Raw genomic sequence first — 19,619 nt, 5'->3', positions numbered from 1 at the left:
TTCATCGTTTATTCCGGCTCCGGAGTGTCAGCGAAGGAATCTCGCGGAACTTCAGGATATGTCTTCGTCGACATGCCGGCGCAGAAAGCGAGTTCGAGCTATCACGGATGCCAGGAAGATCTCGAGCCTTCCGTAGGAGACGAGAAGACGCAATATCTGAAGGAATCATCGACTCGTTCCATGGATAGCCATGCTCCGTCTCGTGGCCACGCTCGACCCCCGTTGTGAACACGACCCCACAATCGGCTCGAGAAGAATTTCGTTTCGCGGCAACGTTTCAGTACAGCTGAAGCCGAGCGGATCGTATTGATCAGCAGTCCATCCAACGCACCTCCGGGAGATTCTCGGTGAGGCCGTTCCCGAATCTGGATGAAGTAAAACGCTGAGAGTCCCCCTCTGTTTACATGTCTCTGACTCAGCCTCATTCTTCTGTAGTTATTCTCCTTCGCCGGGAAGTTCGCGTATACGCCTAGGACTGTACTGGGAGAGCATAGCCATCAGATGATCCCTCGGGAAATCTGTATCCGGGGATACGAGGTGGGGGCTGGGGACTGAATATGTGTTCCGCTGTCAGCCGAGGTCGATTTCTCATGCGAGAGCTCCTCTTGGGCGCCGGGAACCCGTTTCGAGCGGAAATCGGGAGGAGATTTTTTTCCATCACATTAGGGAAACCCAAGCGGACATCGCGCCCCCATTCGGACGGGAATAACGACGGCTAACTTCGCCGGATGCGCTGCCTTTCGTTTGAGCAACGTCTTCGCGGCATTTCGCAGGCTGGAAGGCTGTGCTCACGAAGTCTTCGAAAAATTGAACATCAATTCCATCTCTGAAGATAAAATCCTTCTAAGGGGCTCCCGCGACTCGCTGCTCTATAATACGCCGTCTTCCCCACCGCAAGTTTCATTGCTCGAATTTCAGCGGATACGTTGCGGAATGTCGCCCACGATTGCCGTCGCAATCATCGTCCGAGGCTGACAATTTACCTGCCCGTAGGGCCATCCAGTCTGCGGCCGCCTCCTTTGTCGTCACCATGCGAAGTGAGCTCATCGCAGGAATCATAATGGCTCCGAACTGCTGAAAAGAGCTTCCTGGATCTGTAGAATCGGAGGGACGATTCACGCTGCTCACTCAAGGATCGGACCCGTCAAAGAACGATGATCTGTAAAACACGTCGGTCTACTGAAATCGCAGAAAAAATTCCCCTCGAGGTTCACCTGATCCATCGCACTGTTTATCCAAGCCGATCCACCCGCGACGCCGGAAAGTGCTAACCTACGAAACAGGATCCTCTACCTCGCTGACACTCTGTATTTGATCCAGTCAGCAACACAGCTAACCATGCACATGTTGCTGAAACTCCGATAGGAATTGTTTATGATAGTCTGACGTTTTTACGCCCCGAGAGAACCACCCATGACGGCAGAAGTGAAGCTCAATCCCATCCGGGTAGAGCTGTTCGGCGATCTCGCACTCGTTTATCGCTTTACCCGTCGAGATTCGAAATTCGAAAAGTTCCACAGGCTCGAGACTCTAGAACCTCTGCCCCAACCTCCTTCCTCCTCAGAACGTCTGACGCAGACATTTTCTCCGGAAATCGATTACGTGCGTTTCTCAGAATTCCAGAGAAACGAGTCTCGGGGCTTCGGTATCGAAGTCATTATCGAAGGAAAGGGAGGAGACTCTTCGAGCGGGAGCTGACCGAGTCGTTGACTCGATTCGGTTTCCCGCGGTCGCTATGCCTCGATGATGATGAGTCTCACGGCGTAGGCGGGCGGGAGCAATAAGCTTGGCAGACTTGTTCTCCGCCCTTGACGACCATGTTGAAGCTCCGGTGAGAGCACATCTATGTTCGACTCCGCATGTGGACGCTGTGAAACAGTTTTTATTTTTTCTCGCTCTTCTTTACGAGTTGCATTTAGATTTGTTTGTAGGAGACTCTGGCGCGCTGGCGCCGTCCCGTCTTTAGGTTTTTTCATCTAAGCGTCATCATCGGCAAGCTGTAAACTCGGAGTTTCTTCAGCGGTGGTCCATCAGTCAGTCCGAGCGTCCATCTCTGCTTCCATCCATTTGTCCGTCTGTCTGCCTAAGGTCCGACCGGTACGTCCGTCCTCTGTATGCACTCCATCTACTCGCGGTTACTCGTCTCCTAAAGACTCGTCCTAATTGCTAGTCAAGAACTCTCTGTGTTTAGTTTTCAGGGATCTGCCCGACCCGATGACGACAGTGGATACTACTCGAGATCTGCACTCTCACAATAACAAATGTACACAAAAAAAGCGCCTCGAACAGACATGCGCGCGTTGACACTCGAAAACGTCGTTTCCACGATCGGGGGCGAAAGCCTGATCAAGCTGCCCGGAACTTGTTCCGAGCTTGATTCGCTTGTTTGGAATCGGGTACGACACAAACACACATTTACGCACACGGATATTCCTCTTCCTCAATTCGTCCTAATAAACTCGAAACTCTAATTCTAATGAGGCTCCGCGACACGACGACATCAGCGCCGGATCCGAGAAGTACAGCAGCTGGAAACACTGATTTTACTGCTCAATCAATGGTCACGATTCGGAGAGAATCGCTTCCAAACAAACCGAATCGGATGCCGGGCTGTACGCGCTCGATAATGGTAATTCGCCTCATCGAGAAGGTACCCGGGAAGTCTGTGATTCATTCCGTTCGGTTCTTCCCGATCGCGGCTCTGTTTCCTGGTGGTCACCGATACATCCCACACTCCGAGAGCGATCCCGAGACAGCACCCTTTTGCTTCGGAAGGATCCGAGTGGCGGCTCGTTTCATCGTCCCCTGTGATGATATTGGTGTCGCGGTCTCCTTCCGGAGAGACCCGAGAGAAGTTCCTCCCGACAATGGATCAATTGATGGCTAACTGGTAGCAGCGAGCAGTTGTGGGTGTCGCCCAAGACGAGAGCCAGACCCCAAAAGATTTCGGTACTTTGCAGAACTCCCATACTCAGCTGTGGGAAGCGCGAATGGTCCGATAGGCCGTACTGTCTGACCGACTGAGTGTCTGCTCATGGCCAACCGTACATTGCCAAGAGCGGGGGTAGCGAAATGCGTGGGAACGTCGATGTGCGACGGCCGAACCTCGACGAAAGTCCGAGAATCCAAGGTCTGACATCCCCTTTCGTTGTCCCTGAAAGCCTACGCGACGGAAAGCCTATCGTTAAGCGTCTACGCGAGCAAGGATTATTCGTGAACCATGGAGATGAGCTTGTCGATGACGTCACCATTGAATAACAACATCGAGTTTCGGGTCGCGAAAGAAACCGCAGACGTCGTCGCCGTCTCCCTTGAAAGTGGCCGAACCACAGGATTCTAAAATCCACGCGACACTTTGGTCTTAGGCGTTTCCGCCGGAAACGGCCGCAAGAGGGTCACCGGAACAAACCGAAAACTCCGTCTCTCCAAGTGCTGGATTTCAGCGGGCTCAGTCGTCTGGACCCGGGTTCAATATTAATTGGTCGCCGATTGACAGCCGGGATTCAACACCGATGCTGCTTAGAGATCCTTGTTTGTCGTCGATTTACGAGTAAGAGATCAACACGGTGGTCTTTTGACCGAGCTGGAGCGGATGTCCCCCCCACAGATAGTCTCTCATTATCGGAGTCCACGATTTTTTCCGTGGAGTCGAATTGGGACAGCTCGTGACCTACTTCCATTGAGGGCATTGAGGAAGCGCTAAGGGCAGGAATTATTTTTCCTCGGACTAATTCGTCTTCTCGGTGTCAGCTAATCGACTCCATCGATTAATGCCCCAAATCAGATTAAATCGGTGGACGACGTTTTTCGTGAGCCGACAGACATGGGAAAAGCGAGTTATGTGCTTGACCCGATGAGATCGGGCGCCTCGGGAATCAAGATCTCCCCTCCGATCGAGCGGGGTTCGGAAGCTTCGCGATAGATTCCAATGTCCTGGGAATGTGGAGACGAGAAGCGTTGACAGGAATCCTCTATGTCTCCCATGTCGGCCTGAGAGCACATCGCATCGACGAGCGCACTGGCCTCATCGATACCGCTCCATTGACTACAAAAAATTGCCTTCCCATAGAACAAGACAAAAAACACGGACGATCATTCTGCATGGAGAGCCGGTGTATCGCGGTCCGTCAGATTTCGAAACTCAAATTAAGTACGATCTCGTCTACCAGCTAGCCGGAGCCTCCAGAAGCTGTCGAGAGCGGTGTTGAAACCGGAAAGGTGTCAAGGCTCTGACCTATTGGGCATCGGTCTACCGAGCCTCGATAAGTGGCTGCTTCGTGTATCTAGAGGCGATGGGTGAAATCTTCGAATTCTCTTCCGGCCCACGGAACCTTCGGGATCACCACGGGGCGGAATTCCTCCAGGAGCGGAGCTTGGAGCCTCGGACGCTGTGAGCTGCTTTCGGTCCTCGTTCCGGGGAAGAGCGGCTCAAGTCTGGCGGGAAGCTCTGATTCTATCGGAGGCAGTCACAGCGAGCGGAATACCAGCCGACTATATCGCAGTGCGCCGCGCTCATGCTACGAAATAGCAGCGCACCTTGCCCGGCCGCTGTAATGTATACACATTTTTACTGTTTGTCTATAGATTGCTCAGTCGCTTCTCCCTATGGATGTTCCTTTGCCTCTGCGGTCCAGTCAGTCAGTGAAAGCGTTAGCAAGCGAGCGAACGAGTGCGCCTGGCCCGCACGGCGGAGGGAGACCCAGGTTCGCGGAGGCCCGAGCCAACCCACCAACGAGCATGAGTTCCTCTTTCTCCCCATCGGCGGGCGATGATCGCGCAAAACGTAAACAGGCTTTCAGCACCGGCCTCTGTCGTGTTGTAACCTTTCCCTCGACTTCTCATCCTGAGTTTACACTCAGCGTCTGTCTGTCCGCCTGACCGACCGAACGAACGGATGACTAGCTGCGTGCTGAAGGTCCGAGCTGCCGTCCCTCCGATCGGCCTTTGCTTCGAACAGGGTGCTCGTCTCTTCCATCTGGAAACGACGGAGAAAGTCATCATTCTTCACGATAGATTCGACACGTTTTGCTTGGACGAGAGCGTTCGATTCGTGCATCGAGCAAGTCCGTCCATTAATCGTATTGTCGTTTCCGGGGTGATCTCGGAACCTCCAGGGGAATCACTGAGAAATTACCGTATCCTGTCGAAGCTTAGTATTCGGCTTCGAATTCGCATCGTTTCGGGGGAGTCGTCCAATCGCTCGAATACGAGTGACTTCGATGCGAGAGCCTATACGTCAGAATCGTTGCAAAAGCCGCCGCCAGATGAAATCTGGCGCGCGGAACCCCGCCTGGAGTTTTCATTACTCGATCTTGATCAAAAGCCCGTTCGCAGCACCGCATGAGCTAGGAACCGCTCGAAACGGAGGCGAACGAGCATTGGCCTTTGGCCGGGAGCTCGATTAATAGCTCCACTCCGTCAATACGCCTGCCGAGTCGGATCGGAGTTACGTGAAGTTCCCTTCGCTCCGAGAGCAGGTCGTTGGAGATATCCATGGAGCTTTCCATGGAAGGACCCGGCTCCGGCTCCCCCGCATGCAACTATCGCCAGCAGGTGCTCCGACGGAAGAATCACGATCCAAACCCTCGGTATCGAGCTCATGCACTGGAAGTCCGGGGCCCTGGGGAAGTACAGGCAGGGAGTGGTAGTCCCAGATTTCTCCGACGGAGTTTCTTTCAGTGTGGAAGAATCTTCGGAAATGCCGATATGGGAGAGACAGATTTCTCGGGTTTCGTCGGACCAGAAGCGTTCGCTGGGGGTGATGGGTGATCGACGCTGTACAATCCTTGGGGAAGCAAATGGAAAAGGGGATCCCAGTGCGACGTGGAGGAAAATAGTCCCAGTGGCGTATTTTCGCCTGCCAAATAAGATTTGATCGATGAGTCGAATAAAATGCGTTCGGCAGAAATAATCACGTGTCGAGAGCGGAGAATGATTCTCCGCCCGCTGTTTCTGCCGGAACTGCTAAGTTTCCCCTGACTAATCGCACCTCGAGCTTGAATAGTAGTTGAGCACTACCGCGGACGAGAATAATTTATGCGAGCGTCACCCGTATGTTCAGTCGCTTCTTGAGTGAGTAGCGCCACGAGCGATTCCCCCTACGAACTCGTTGGGGGCCGAAGCGCGAGCCTCATTCGTCCGATGAGGCCGCGCCGTTCCGATTTCTGATTCGAAGCTCGCACGAGTCATAGGTTCCAAGCTAGAATTTTTCGGGTGAAATTTCGTTCCCTAACCCGATCCGGCCCAGAGGACACTACCCCGGAAGAATGGTCGTCAATAAAGAAAACGAAAATCATTTATTCGGGTTAAGAAAGACTCCAACACTTGTCCCGTGTTGGAAGAGTGAGTTTAGGCTTCCACGTTTAAACAAAGTACATGGAGCCTCTCATCTGGTTGCAAACCTTTTGCGCCGCCTGGAACTTGTCCAGATCCGGCTCCGAAGACGAAGAGGACCGAACAGACTCCGCATTAGATTCGGCGTAAGCCGCATTGTGGGGGGCGCGCCCCTTGATGTGCTCCTTGGCGCGGAAAGCGGCCAGATGGGCGTAGTAGGCGGGCGCCGGAATCGAAACTGCGCGAGTGCATCTCGAGTATGTATGGCAGAGGTTGTAACAGATCTTGTAAATATCGTTCTGGGAATGATGAACATCATCATGAACAACGTGATAATGAGCGGCCCGAGAAGTACCCTGGAGCCCATGATGAGAGCACAAATAGAAATCGAAAATCGCAGGATTGATGATTTTGGAGTCGACTATGGTTCCTGGATGGATGTTGCCGGCTTTTCCGCTGCCCGTGTAGCCGGGAGCCGGCATGAAGCGCACGTGATGACGTTTCTGCACAACGATGAAAGTCATCCCGGGCGTGTAGTCGGGCCTCCTTTCGAGGCAAGCTTGACGAATTGCTCCGAGTTCATAAACGCGAACCGCGTCGAATTGGGCGTCCGCAACACCGTCACGGAAAATGAAAATATGAGCCGGAAGATTCTTGTTCCGCCTTTCGAATTCTGTGAGACACTCGAGGAACATCGATTTCGTCTCGACGACGTACTCCGATCGGCTTCCTTTTCGGTTGAGCTGAACCGACGTGCAGGCGTAGTATTGCGAGGGCACCGAATCCATCGATGCGACGAAGGCGGCGATCGAAGGCGTCGATTCACCTGAAACGATTGGAGCAATGAAAAATGTTCACCACTGAGTGGAATTTTCGAGGAAAGGATGGATACATCTAACTCGATCGTTCGAATCATCGATTTTTCCCTCACGGGAGCATATCTAACGAAACAGACCTGGTCCCGGATGGTTCACGTCGACGCCGATGGCCATGTACGGTTTCTTTAAAGTATCGGGAGTGTTCGGACAAAGGACGCCGTTGTTTCGGCCGCCCATCTTGGTGTTGATCTTCTGCAAGAGATTCGTTGCGAACATCCCATTGAATTTCGTTTCGACGTTCCTGTCCTTGACGCACTGTGTGCGCAGACACAGGTCTGTGGTCTCAGCCTCGGCTTTGAGAGCCCCGTAGTCACTGCGCGGGTCCAAGACGATAACCGTCATCTCGACGTCCGGGTGCTTATTTTTCACATCCTCGAGGACCTGACGCGCACCAGGCTGGAAGCCGTAATTATGAATGAGCTGTGGCGGGGCGATCTTCATGCCCAGCTTTCCGCCTTCGCTCTGGAATAGATCGACGACTAGCTTCAGCTTTTCTTTAGCGACTCGGCCGAGCACAGCCAACACCCATTTTTCGATGTTGGCGGGCTTGAGGAAAGTGCTACATGGCCACACTCCGTCTTTTGGGAGCTGTTTCTTCTTTTCACCGCAAGTGATCGCCGGAGCTTGGAGTATTCTAGCTTCGACTTCGAGCGGCTTGGTTTCAAACGACATTTCGAATTCCTGACAGATTTGCGTAGAGCTTGACTTCAGCTGCTGGGTCCAATTCTGGATTCTCTCGAAGCGATCCTTCGGCGCCAATGCCGTTTGCCTGATCATCATGGTGGTTTGAGTTTCGTTCAACTTCTTGCGACAGTGTTGACCTTTGACCACGTTGCAGAGTTCAATCGGGAAAGAGATGCCTCCTCTCCCGGTGAAGATGCACGGGAGATTCGGGAATTGCAGGGTGTAATTGTACCTGCGGAAATCATCGACCACGAGTTAGCTATCCGTGGATTTACTTCGATCGAGGGAGGACTCCGAATCGGAGGGGGGATCGCGTCTGCCTTCCTTCTCATCCAGGGGAGAGGAGTTTTCCACATTCCGCCTATAACGTAGATCCTCTGCCGAAAACCTACTTCTGTGCGAAGTAATCCACAATCGAAATAGTAGTTCCGTCCCACTCGAACGTCTCCTGGCTCGCCGGGATCTGTCTCAAGCCCTCGATGCGGTACTGGCGCTTCGAGTCCAGATGGGAGACCTAGATGGAGGACGGGGAAAAATTATTCGGTATACATCCCGGGACGGGTCATTGATGTGTATTCTGCTCCTCGATACCCATTCACCGTGAAGGCGAGAGTTTGGGAGGCGGCCGCTACTCACGGTGACTCGCAGAGTTCTTATCTCACGGGTCAACAACGCTCTTTCACGGTCGTTCAGACCGGACCTCAACTCGGTTTTATTGGTTTTCTTCAAAGTTTTCACGGCGTAATCGATCAGAGGAGCAGCCACGTAAAACGTTGTCGCCGACATGTCGATGTTGACCAGGGGCTTCCAAGACCCGAGACGGATCGACGAATAGAATCCGAACCAAGCTTCGCGATTTCCATTCAGATTGATCTGCGGGGGCAATTATTGACACGATGAAGAGAGCGGATTCCCGCGGATTCGGCTGCAACATGTGATGCTCCAGGACCGAATGAGGATAAGCGAAATATCCCGCGCTTTTCCAACTCACTGGTTTGCCAACATCGATGAAGAAGGATCGTCCGACGGGCACGAACGCCAAGGTGGGCCCGGTCCTCAAAATGACATCAGCAACTTGGATGGCGTCTTGGAATTGACTGCTTCCTTTGAGGCCGCGGTCGTACATATCGTGCAGCGCATCGAAGGATACCGTGGCCACGTAAGTGATGCACACAACAAAGCTGCTCTTCTCTCCGTTGACCTCTGCTTCGACGTTGTTGAAAATGTGCTCCTAGCAATCGGATAGGGAACAGCTTAGTCGAGATCGATGAAGCTCCACGCGAACCATACCGGAAATATTGCAAAGCGGCCCGCGGGACAGACGAAAACGAATGAACAGACGCGTGGGAGTTCGTCCTTCGTAACGTACCGCGTTGGGTAGGAGGCGTCGAGTGTAGATATTCTTCCGACCGTCGAACGCCAGAATGCAGTTCCCCAGCTCGCTCTGGTAGCATTTAGAGAACGCATCGATGACCTTGCGGTTGACCAGTGTTGAAGCACAACGCGCCCTTTTCTGGGTGGGCACGGGCGTCGCACCTTCGGCACCTTTCCTTGCCGCGGAGAAGATTTCGACATCGTAGTGGAACACATTGCCACGCGGCAAGGTGACCGGATACATGTTGACGAGAACTTTGCACGGCCTCCCGTCGGTTCCGGGATCGGCTCGTTTGCTGGTTTCTGGAGGCTGACCGTTGAAAACTTGACGGAACGTCTCGGTGATGTCGTCCATGTTCAATTCACCGGTGGACACTGGCCGAGCGTCACCACCAGGTCCGGCAGGAGGCTGAGCCGCGGGAGCTGGATGGAAGTCGGCGGATGATAAATTTCGGTTCAATCGATCTCCAACCGTCATATATCATATGGCATATGCCTCAAGATCGCTGACGCACATATATAATATCGTAATAATTACGCGAATACTCTAAAAATGAACAGCGGAACCAAAAGTTGATCGTACCTGCGGGAACGGGCGCTGGGGCCGGAGGTGCCGGTGTGGGCGCTGACGCAACAGGAAATCCTCTTCCGGGCGCGGAAGCCGGCGGCGGGACTCCAGCGGGACGGGGAGCAGCAGCGGCCGCAGGTCTGACAACTGGAGCTGCGGCGGCCGCGGGTCTGACGACTGGAGCAGCGGCCGCGGGCCTGACCATCGGAGAGGCGGCCGCGGGTCTGACCATTGGAGAGGCGGCTGCGGGTCTGACGACTGGAGACGCAACAGCGGGTCGGGTGACTGGAGACGCCACAGCGGGTCGGGTGACTGGAGACGCCACAGCGGGTCGGGTGACTGGAGCGGCGGGTCTTGCAGCTGGAGCGGCGGCTGCGGGTCTCATGCCAGGACCCGCAGCTGTGGGCGGCGCGCCTGGAGATGCGGCTGGTCTGAAAGCGGGTGCTCCTGCAGCTGGTCTCATCATCATGGGAGCAGCAGCGGGTCTCGGGACCGTAGACGTCGGCATACCAGCGGCTGGTCTCATCGCTGGAGCTGCGACGCCAGCCGGTTGGCGAACAAGGGGAGCTGCAGCCGGTCGGGCCATGGGTGCGCCGGGTTGTGTTCCAATGGGCACTCGCTGGAGCGGCACGGCACCTGGGACCGGTCTCTGTGGAAGAACTTGACCCGGAACGGCAGGTCTCGCTAGCATCGGCGAGCCCGGGGCTCCCGCGGGACGAACTCCGGCGGGGGAGAGGCTTCTGGCTCCAGGGATCGCCTGATGAGGTCCAGCTGTCGGCAGTCTCACCGGAGACGGAGCTCGGGCCATGGGGGCACCGACGAAGCCCGGACGTACTTGCGCAGGGCCCGCAGCCTGTCCGGGGGCTGCCATGGGTTGGGCGGTTCGCATTCCTTGCGGTGGCACACCTGCTGCCGCGGGTCTCATTCCAGCTACCGGCATCGGAGGTCTAACTGCAAGAGAAATAATTCCGACCGTTCGAGAGAAAGGTCGTGCTTGCTCTCGTCGAATCACGATCAGGATCACCTCCATGTCCAGGAAATTGACCAACTCATGATATTCGCTTACCTCCGGCTGCCGTCATCACAGGGCGGGGCTGCATAGGTCTCACTCCTGGTTGAGCTCCTTGAGGCATCATTCCAGGTCTCGCTCCTGGCACCAATGGTCGGGCTTGACCGGCGGGTTGCATTGGTCGAGCACCTGGTAAAGGAATAGTTCCTCAGAGTACAATCGGGATTCTATTCGATCGAACAACACGGTCCAGAATCTAGGGTTTCGCTATGCGGTAATTCACTCACCGGGTTGTTGGGGTGGCGCTCCTGGCCTCATGGGCACTGCAAGATGGAAAATAGTATCTCATCAAAAATCAGATTAGAGGAGGTTGCTTACCGAGCCAGGATTCCGGTCGAAAGCTTCACCGAGAAATATTTGCACAGATGGTGAAGAACAGAAGCGGTGGTGAAAAATCGCAGAAAAGCATTACGATAGCCTGATGCGTCCTTAGAATCAATCGAAGAGCTAGCACGAAGCGCACACGAGCGTCTTAAGATCGAAATGAGCTCTGAACGCGGATGCGTAGCGATCGGCGCAGCAAGCTCAAGCGTGAGTTTTGAGATACCCCAACGGATTCATGTCCGAGTCGCATCGGATTTCGAGGCTGATACGTTTCGGATTCGATCAACAGTTGTTTTTCCAAGCATGACTTCCTTAAGAACGCACACAACGGCGACAATTGTTGAAAAGAAAACAAAATCTCGCCGTGCGACATTTCGCCTCGTGTTTCGAGGCTCGTCTCGATCATTTCCTCGAGCGACGGGAATATCCTTATTGATTTCTCTCCTCTATCGATGGAGATCTCTGAGCAGGTTTCCGATGACTCCCGTACGGAGCGACGCTTCCAGGGCGGAGAACGTGCTCGTGGCCGGCCAACATATTTGATCATTAATGAGTTATAGGTACTGAGTAGGACGACGACGAAAATAAGTGAAAATTCCGTACCTCGGACAGGCAAAGCACCAGGAACACCAGCTCGGGGGGGTTGTCCTGCACTCATCTTCTAGCACAACTGGAAAGTATTATGGTCTCGAGATCTGGTCCAACCGCTCCTCGTGAAGACTCGAGAAATAATGACCGGTCAACGTGTTCACGCTTGTGAACTGTCTCGAGATTTCCTCTAGAGGGAAAGAGTTCCCTGGCACATTCTCATTGTGCCGAAACTTTGAGACGTGTTCCGAATGTAGAATTTCTTCCACGTGGTCGAGCGGAAATGCTTCATGTTAAACATGACCCCGAGATGTAGGGTCAGAAACCAATGTATCGTGGCCGATTTCGATCGAATATTCAATCACCGAGACCTCACGAACCACAAGCGACGGACATTCACGGGAAGTGTAGGGAACGAGATTTCTTTCAATTATAATTGTCGCCGAAAGGTTCGAGTTGCTCTACACATAAATTAATTCGACGACGCCTCTGGAGGAGCCTTCTCCATTTTTTTTTCAATGAGAAGAAGACGAAGCTGCTGGGAATGAAAACAGCAGAACTCGCAGAACCCACCGCCCAGCGAAGTCTGAGCAGGGATCGGGATATGACGATCATAAAGGAGCTTTTGATGATAGGAATATCTGACAACAAAAAGGAAAATGATATCCCTGAGTCACCGCCGACTCCGCTGAAAATCGCCTGCGCCTTAGCCAAGTCTTCCGACAGAGCGTCAAAGCTGACGTCAAATGCGTCGTTCACTGAGCGTTCTTATCGCTTATCGTTGTCGATTTTCTTGATCCATGCGCATACAGCCACGGACATGGCGAATCCATGATATGCAAATGAATTCGCGCTCGACCACGTGGGGGATGATTCTATCAACGGCCGGGCGATCAAGAATTTGAATCTTAGTCGAATCGTATCGCCTGCCATCCGGAGCTATCAACTAATTCCACCAGATTATGATGGACCAATGACTTATGGAAACCTCCGAAAACCAGTTGTTGGTCCAGAAGACAAAAGACAACAGAGGGGACGAGGGCGTTCAAGCCCTGAAGTACTCAGATGCCGAGACCTCGCATGGAATCGCAGTCCATACGATTATCTCAAAAACGCGTCGATAAGGGGGAAACGATTTGGTCTCGTCAAGCCAATCGATGGAAAGATGATCGAGACTTCTTGGTTTGACAGCTATGCAGGTCGCGTCCGCGCAGTACTCAGCTGAAGGACGTCATCACTCACCGTCTGAGGCGCGGTATTTTCAGAGAATGGCTCTCCAGGAACAGATTGAAACCTAATGTAATCGGAGGGGAAATCAAGGACTCTATGATCTCCCTTGGCAGCTGAAAAGGCCAGCGACCCCGAGTCAAAATTCAAGATTGCTCGAGCACAATGGCCGCCGTAAATTAAAGGGGCTTCGCAATCAGCAGACGATGGAGCGGCCAAAGAAATATTCGTCAAACGTAGTCGTGTGAAGTGCACACGACGCATACAATAGGATTGCCCCGCATCGGTCATGATTTCCCTCAGTCGAATATATCATCTGGGCCAGGTCTCAAGCTACGTGGTAGATTCTCGCCATCGGTTTTGCTGAAGTCACTTGAAGGCTCACGTAGTGGGTTTAGCGAAGAGTTCGTGAGCGTATTCATTGATCAGCGAAAATCACGAGTTTTCATTTGATCTCTCCCCAGCCGGGGCGCCGGCGCACTCGCCTCGGTGACGAATCTGATAGACTTGATATGAGCCTAAGAAGCCGTCACCCGATAGGGAACGAGCGGATGCGCACCACGGGTTCGCCTTCCTCTATTTGCCCAAAGCGGAATCGAAATGTGCCGAATACGGGATTAAATTCCTCGTTCCGCGAGGAAATAGAAACGCTATAGCGAAACAGAATATTCGCCGACTGATACGAGACATCGAGCGGTCTTAGGCGGACCTCATCATCTTTCTACGCTGAAGATATGCGGCGACCGAGCCGATTCGCGGAGTCTATCGTTCATGAATCTCCGTGGCTGATTTCCGCCTAATTCGCAGCCGAGAAAGCTGAATATACATGACATCAGCGACTTCTTGAAATTGATCTCACTGGTTGGTGTTTCCACTTCTTCGTAGGGAATGTGAACGAACGGAAACGAGTATGGTGTAGCTAATAGCGAATCCCTACAGCACCAAACCACATAATTTTCAGGGGACAATGTCCGCTGTCTATGGAAGGAATCAATGCCAGGAACTCGATAGTAATTACATCAATCAACGGGTCAACAATTCGGGATACTCGGTCACTTACGTCTTCCTCCGTTGGACTCCGGATCGGAAAGGCTCTGTAACGATCCTCAAACTGCTGTCTAGGGAGCGGTTGGCGTCAGCTCGAATTTCAAATTCAAAAATGAGGTGAAAACCGTGATGCTCGAAAATTGCCCGCGCGGCGGTTAATACGGTCACTTCAGAGGCGCATGCAATTTGGAAATCAGGGGCGCATTATTTTCAACTGATGTCCTCGTCGGTCACAGCAGTGCAGTAGGAGGTCGAATCGTTGTTTTCCAAGGGCAACAGAGGTGCCATGTATTCGCACTGAGCGTTTTTCGACGGAGGTACCTCGGAGAACCATCGATTCTGAATTGACGAGGCTGGAAGACTCCTCGTGAGTTATCGGTGCTCGCTCGCTCGACAACGTCTTCTTCGATGCCCTCGTCTGCCGAAGCCGAGCAAGACCGCGGGAAGGATGGAGTTTGGAAATCGTTCCCTAGAATGAGGACGTGAACAAGAAGGCAATTTATGTCGTTTAACGCTGCTTCGTTTATTCGACGGCTTGGCAGGGATCGACGGATACTTTGTCGATGCTGATTAGCTGCAACGTCGCGCAACCGTGTCTCAATTAATATGACGTCCAAATACTGATCACAAACTCCAACTGAACTCTCGCTACTTTCCCCCTCGCAGAAGATCATCGGATGCCGGCTCGAGCCAACTGGCTGGAGCTACCGCAAGCTCCTAATGGTCGGCTACTCGGGCTCAGAGTTAATGTATTTAAGGTTACCGAGACGATGGTCGAGCTTGCCAACAGAGTCCAGGCTACGCTATCACATGTTGCTTTCTATTCATTCCGTACAGCGGATTCACCGTGAAGGATATAATCTTCTCGAGTGATCCATTGATACGTGTTGCAGACATAGGAGTCGACTGGGAACAGCGTCATTGGATCACTGGTATTTGCCAAGAGCAGACAAGTTCCACCCATACAGCACTCCCAGCTTCGGGAGCCACTGTACGTGTGCATGTTGAGATGAGCGAAATCTGGCATCTTCCTCCTCAAGTCCGAAACCAGTCTCCTCCTGAAGCCCGTCAATTCGGTGTTTGCTCCGGTGAGGAGTATATGAGTCACCAGCTGTTGAATTTGGAATCTCGGCAGACCCCGAACGGCCTTCAGGATCATATCCGGTAGCTGCATGGCGCTGTACATCAGCTCCGGCGCTATGTACAGCTCCGACCCGAATTCGACCCACTCTTGGGTCAAGAGGCCTCCTCGCTGACACTGTACGAAACACTGTTTGAAAACTTCATCGTAAACGGTGGTGTGCTCGAGTCCTATGTTCGCCGAGAGGTAACAGGACAGCTTCACTTGATGGTTATCCAGCCCTTCACAAGAAACAGGGCAGTCCCATTGCCGCATTCGAAGCCGGTCGAGGAGGTTTTCTGAGAGGACTTGGCCGCCGATAGGACAGTCTTGGGTTCGTTCCGGTTGAACCTGGCCGTTGATGATCACGGACACGACCGTGCTGTGACAGCCCGAATCCACCACAATACAGGTTTCTATCTGTGTGAGTGCCGCCGTGCTGTAGGCTTTGTTTAGGAAACACAATCTGCAAGGAATAGAATACGCGATCAAAGATTAACACCCAGAGCACCTCAGTAAGCTTGCTGGAGCTTATTCCACTCGATCAAAATTTTGCTCATATATATGTATTTCCGTCAGAGATCGGAAGCCTTGCGTACCGGCCGGCGCCCGTCGACTCGAAGAAAAACTTGCACAATTTCTTCCGTTGCGCTGTCGACATGAAGTAGGGTTCACAAAACACGAGACTCGAATTCGCCTGTTGCAGATTCTGAGTGACTTGGAATTTTTTTAGAACGTGCGATATGAAGTCCTCGAAGACGGTGCAGCCTCCTTCATCGCCACGGTCTTCTTGGAGACATTTCAGAGGATGACGTAGATAGCTTTCGGGGTTGATGCTCTTCACTACGTTAAACATGTCGTCGAAAACTCCTGAGGCGGAGCTAAACCTCGCTGTGAAAGAGAGGGAGGGTTTAAGAACGGAGTACGAGTCCTTGACGGAGAACCTGGGCCTTGTGTGAGCCAAGTATGAATCCATGTAGATTACGGGAGATTATACCGATCCTGGACGAACCTCTGCTACCCATGCGCATGCTGGCGAAGGATGACACGAGGTCTTGGGGTCCAAAAGGAGGCAGCAAGGGTTGATGATGGCTGTGGGGCCGTATGTTGCCGTGGAATTTCGTGTGGAGCATTGCCTGAGGTTTGAGCTTGTCTGCATGCTCACAAGCGAGGCAATTCCCGTGTTGGTCGCCTATGAGGACGGACGGATGCTTCTGCCACATGCTATTCGGACCCAGACACCAAGTTGTTTTCGACCCAACGTCGAGGACGACCTGGAATTACACTCCTTGATTACATTCTGATTTCAGGCGGGACGGGATCCGGACTAGGGGAGGATCATCTCCGAGAAATCGGAGCCCGATCGAAGGGGATGTGCTCCACGGGTGGTTGGACTCACTCTATCTTCGTGGCAAAAAGTCTCCTGCTGACACGTGAGATGCTTGCAAGTTTTGCACTTGGTGATCTTCGGTAAGATCCGATGTAGGCGCTGCAGTCGTCTCTTCAGTGCTTGAACCCCCATCTGCACTTCGCGTCGGTGAGCAGACGGTGGCAATTGGAGGCCGGAGCTGGACAGCTCTCGATCGCATAGCTTCCGCCTGAGGAGGGGGTAGCGGTTTAACTCAAAATCAGAACGCGTTCGGCAGCGATTAATTATCCAAGCCGAAAACGTTTCGTCGATAGAGATGAAATCACATTCGGAATCAGAGAGCTTGAATGAGTCCGCGTGTCGCGCTCGAGGCTCCGATTCCGCCCAGGGAGCCGGACGACTCGAGGGGCTCGCACCTCGAGCTTGTCTTGGAGGAAAACCAAACAGGGGTTTGCCGGTCGATGGATATTTTAGGACTGCGGACTGACAGCTCGCGATCGGCAAGTCTTTGAAGTCCCGGAGTTTATTTTTGAAAGGAGTGCGATAGCACGCTGTGACCAGACTCCGCGATCTGTCACCGACGACATGCTCCGCGAAAAAAGTCTCGACAGCCAGGAGCGATGGGAAATGAAGCTTGGCACCAATTATTCGAGAGCTTCCTCCTTAGGAGCTTCATATCGACGTCACTGCGACGATAAGCGATAAGACAATTGATGACGTCGACTTATCGCTCTGGAGGATTGACGAATGTCCCGACGCCGAACAATGTGCTGTCATCAGCTCGATTCAATTTGCCTAGCTAAACGAATTTTTCCCTCAGTCAGCCGTAGTGGGATGGTTGCCCGTAGTTTTCGGAACGGCCACGCGCTATGATCAAGTGTGGTGCATTCCTCAGTTTTTTTTCCGTCGGAATGTCTGAGTCGCGCGTGAGCGTTCATACGAATCGATGGAGCGTCACGTCAAAGCCGAAATCTTGGAATATCTTGAATTGAGGTTCATGGCTGACTCCGGAAATGAGCGCTTTCGACAGCTTGACTAGCCATGAGCCATAAGCTCTCGCGGGAGTTACTCGTCGGAGTGACACGAGCTCGATTCCGATGATTGAAGACGTCCGAGAAGATATAAATGGATTATCGCAATCGTTTCGCGTCTATCCGTGAGTCCGGAATGCCGAGGAGGAGGACGATTCCTGAGAATACGTCGGGAATGGCTTGCCACGGAATTCGGAAACAGCTGATCTCGTGTCTGGCACGAAAGCGCGCTAAAGAGCTCTTCGGGCTCATCGGGAATGCTCGGAGGCGGAAGTTTCCGGCAGGTCTCCGATCGAATACTCACCACAAAAACACGTCGTTGGCCACCTTCGAGAGTCTCCTGCAGGTGTTAGCCACGGAGAGAACATCGCGTGAGGCACAGTTCACGAGTACGAGCGTCAACAGCTCGTCGGGCAGATCCAGAAGACTCATGGCCGACGGTGCGGTCAGCTGGTGGCTCGTTGTTCAAACGCGGATTCCGCTGCTGTGATTGAAGTCTACAGACTCCGCCGGGCCGATTCGAACGATGTACTCGCATTCGACGGATGGATCACTGGCTGACGTTGGCCGCGGAACTCGACGGAAATGGAGAACTTGCCTCGCAATCCGACTGACCTGGTTTGTCGTCAGAATATTTTGGATACCTCCGCGGCGCCTTGGCGGCCAACTCAGAGCCGCCGTCGTCCCGAGCCCGAGTTCGGCGCTCGTCACGAAATACGCGAAACTCTCGCTGCAAATCAGCGGTTCTCATTCATGCGAAATCCTGATGGCCACGGCATGGCAATGCACGTGACGTCTACAGAAAGTCATTACGTGTCGTGGAATTGGTAGGCACAGGGAAAATGGGAAAGAGTCGCGACAAGCGCTCCGACTGAGAAAGAGCATCGAGTCGAGACACGCGGAAACGTCATCACGAGGCAGCCTGACGGGACCAGCGGGGAGAAGGACTCGAGAATGGAATTGGTTGACCCATGTCGCTCGGTTTCTTGGAATCCAAGCCCAATTTCTTTCCATTGGCGGGCGACTCAGACGAGAAACCACTCATGGCCTTGGATGATCAGAGCGAAAATTTAGCCGCACATCGGAAGCGATAATGAAAAATGACTCACTCATTGCCGGTCTCAGTGGACATGGTGGAAAATCCTCGATGCCCGTGTTCATGGGGAGAGAGTCCAGAGGATCCACAAGCTCCAACGGTATGCCCGCCGCGCGTCGACTCTCTCGAAATCCGGTCCCGAGAATGTTCATTCGACCCGCGTACGAGCCCTCCAGACACCGCTGACACTGGCTTGGTCAGGGGTGAACATATTCTTTCGCGAGATAGGCATAGATTCCGGAAATCATAATGACTGCGAATCTCTAAGGGACGACGGACGCAGGAGCTTGAGACAGACCTAATTCCGGGGTCTAGGAACTCCGACCGATAAGAGTGATCGCAGGAGGGGCTCTCCACTCAGGGCCGGTCGAGCTGGCGTTGCCTAAATTGGCTATCTATCTAGTCTAAACGATTTATCGCTGATTGTCGGCTACCTACGCAATCGCAAAGGGTTCGACAACGAGGGTTGATATCGAACCATTAGTAATTTGTTTCTAGTTTCTCTCGTCAGTGCATCGAAGAAAATTCCTGACTCCCGCTGCTTCCGTGACGGTATAGCGTATCGATTCAAATTTTGTCGAGTAGCGGAGTGACCGCGCGAAGCCAGGGTGGGGTGTCTTGCTTGACGAGGAGGTCTCGGATTCCTCCTCAGCGAGAATTTCATTCTTCTGGATCCTCGGACGGTACGACGCTGATTCCATGAATGTTAATGAAGGGCATTCCCGGAAACCCTGAAAACCAAGGGAATCGGGTCGAACCAGATACTTTATCGACCGAGGCAGCACCACTCGCGAATTGGTAATGATCCGCGCGCGAAAGATCTCGAGAAATCACGGGAGATTCCGTTGTCTCTTCTCTTGTTCGGCAGAATTATTAGCGCTCCAAGATTTCAAGTATCGATCAATGCGACG

At 53.0% G+C, this 19,619-nt stretch overlaps 2 protein-coding genes across 2 annotated transcripts; both read right to left on the bottom strand.

Moving 5' to 3' along the window:
• Nucleotides 1-6,288: 6,288 nt before the first annotated feature.
• LOC100903277 (protein argonaute-2) lies at nt 6,289-11,164 on the bottom strand. Its single transcript, XM_029111818.1, has 9 exons — nt 11,134-11,164; nt 10,904-11,035; nt 9,853-10,788; nt 9,265-9,692; nt 8,899-9,126; nt 8,532-8,768; nt 8,288-8,409; nt 7,289-8,127; nt 6,289-7,159 (listed from the first exon to the last, which is right to left on the bottom strand). The coding sequence occupies exons 1-9, from the start codon at nt 11,162-11,164 to the stop codon at nt 6,363-6,365; spliced, it is 3,750 nt and encodes a 1,249-aa protein (XP_028967651.1). The 3' UTR covers nt 6,289-6,362.
• Nucleotides 11,165-14,599: 3,435 nt separating this feature from the next.
• LOC100908132 (uncharacterized) lies at nt 14,600-18,233 on the bottom strand. Its single transcript, XM_003744584.2, has 5 exons — nt 17,917-18,233; nt 16,612-16,810; nt 16,225-16,486; nt 15,812-16,103; nt 14,600-15,678 (listed from the first exon to the last, which is right to left on the bottom strand). Exons 1-5 carry the CDS (start codon nt 18,042-18,044, stop codon nt 14,913-14,915), a joined length of 1,647 nt encoding a protein of 548 aa, XP_003744632.1. The 5' UTR covers nt 18,045-18,233; the 3' UTR covers nt 14,600-14,912.
• Between the last annotated feature and the right edge of the window lie 1,386 nt (nt 18,234-19,619).

This window comes from Galendromus occidentalis, unplaced genomic scaffold, assembly GCF_000255335.2.
Source record: "Galendromus occidentalis unplaced genomic scaffold, Mocc_1.1 scf7180000077471, whole genome shotgun sequence".
In the NCBI taxonomy this organism is placed as follows: domain Eukaryota; kingdom Metazoa; phylum Arthropoda; class Arachnida; order Mesostigmata; family Phytoseiidae; genus Galendromus; species Galendromus occidentalis.
The sequence above is the reverse complement of the archived record's forward strand: the minus strand, read 5'-3'. Positions and strand labels throughout refer to the sequence as shown.

Coding starts and splice junctions, on each gene's coding strand:
- LOC100903277 (XM_029111818.1), bottom strand. CDS start 11,164: ATGAGGCCAGGAGCGCCACCCCAACAACCCG. Junction 8,769..8,898: donor GACGATCCTTCTTCATCGAT/GTTGGCAAACCA, acceptor TTGCCCCCGCAG/ATCAATCTGAATGGAAATCG. Junction 8,410..8,531: donor TAAGAACTCTGCGAGTCACC/GTGAGTAGCGGC, acceptor TCCTCCATCTAG/GTCTCCCATCTGGACTCGAA.
- LOC100908132 (XM_003744584.2), bottom strand. CDS start 18,044: ATGAGTCTTCTGGATCTGCCCGACGAGCTGTTGACGCTCGTACTCGTG. Junction 16,487..16,611: donor CTTTTTGCCACGAAGATAGA/GTGAGTCCAACC, acceptor GTGTAATTCCAG/GTCGTCCTCGACGTTGGGTC. Junction 16,104..16,224: donor CATGCGCATGGGTAGCAGAG/GTTCGTCCAGGA, acceptor TCTCTTTCACAG/CGAGGTTTAGCTCCGCCTCA.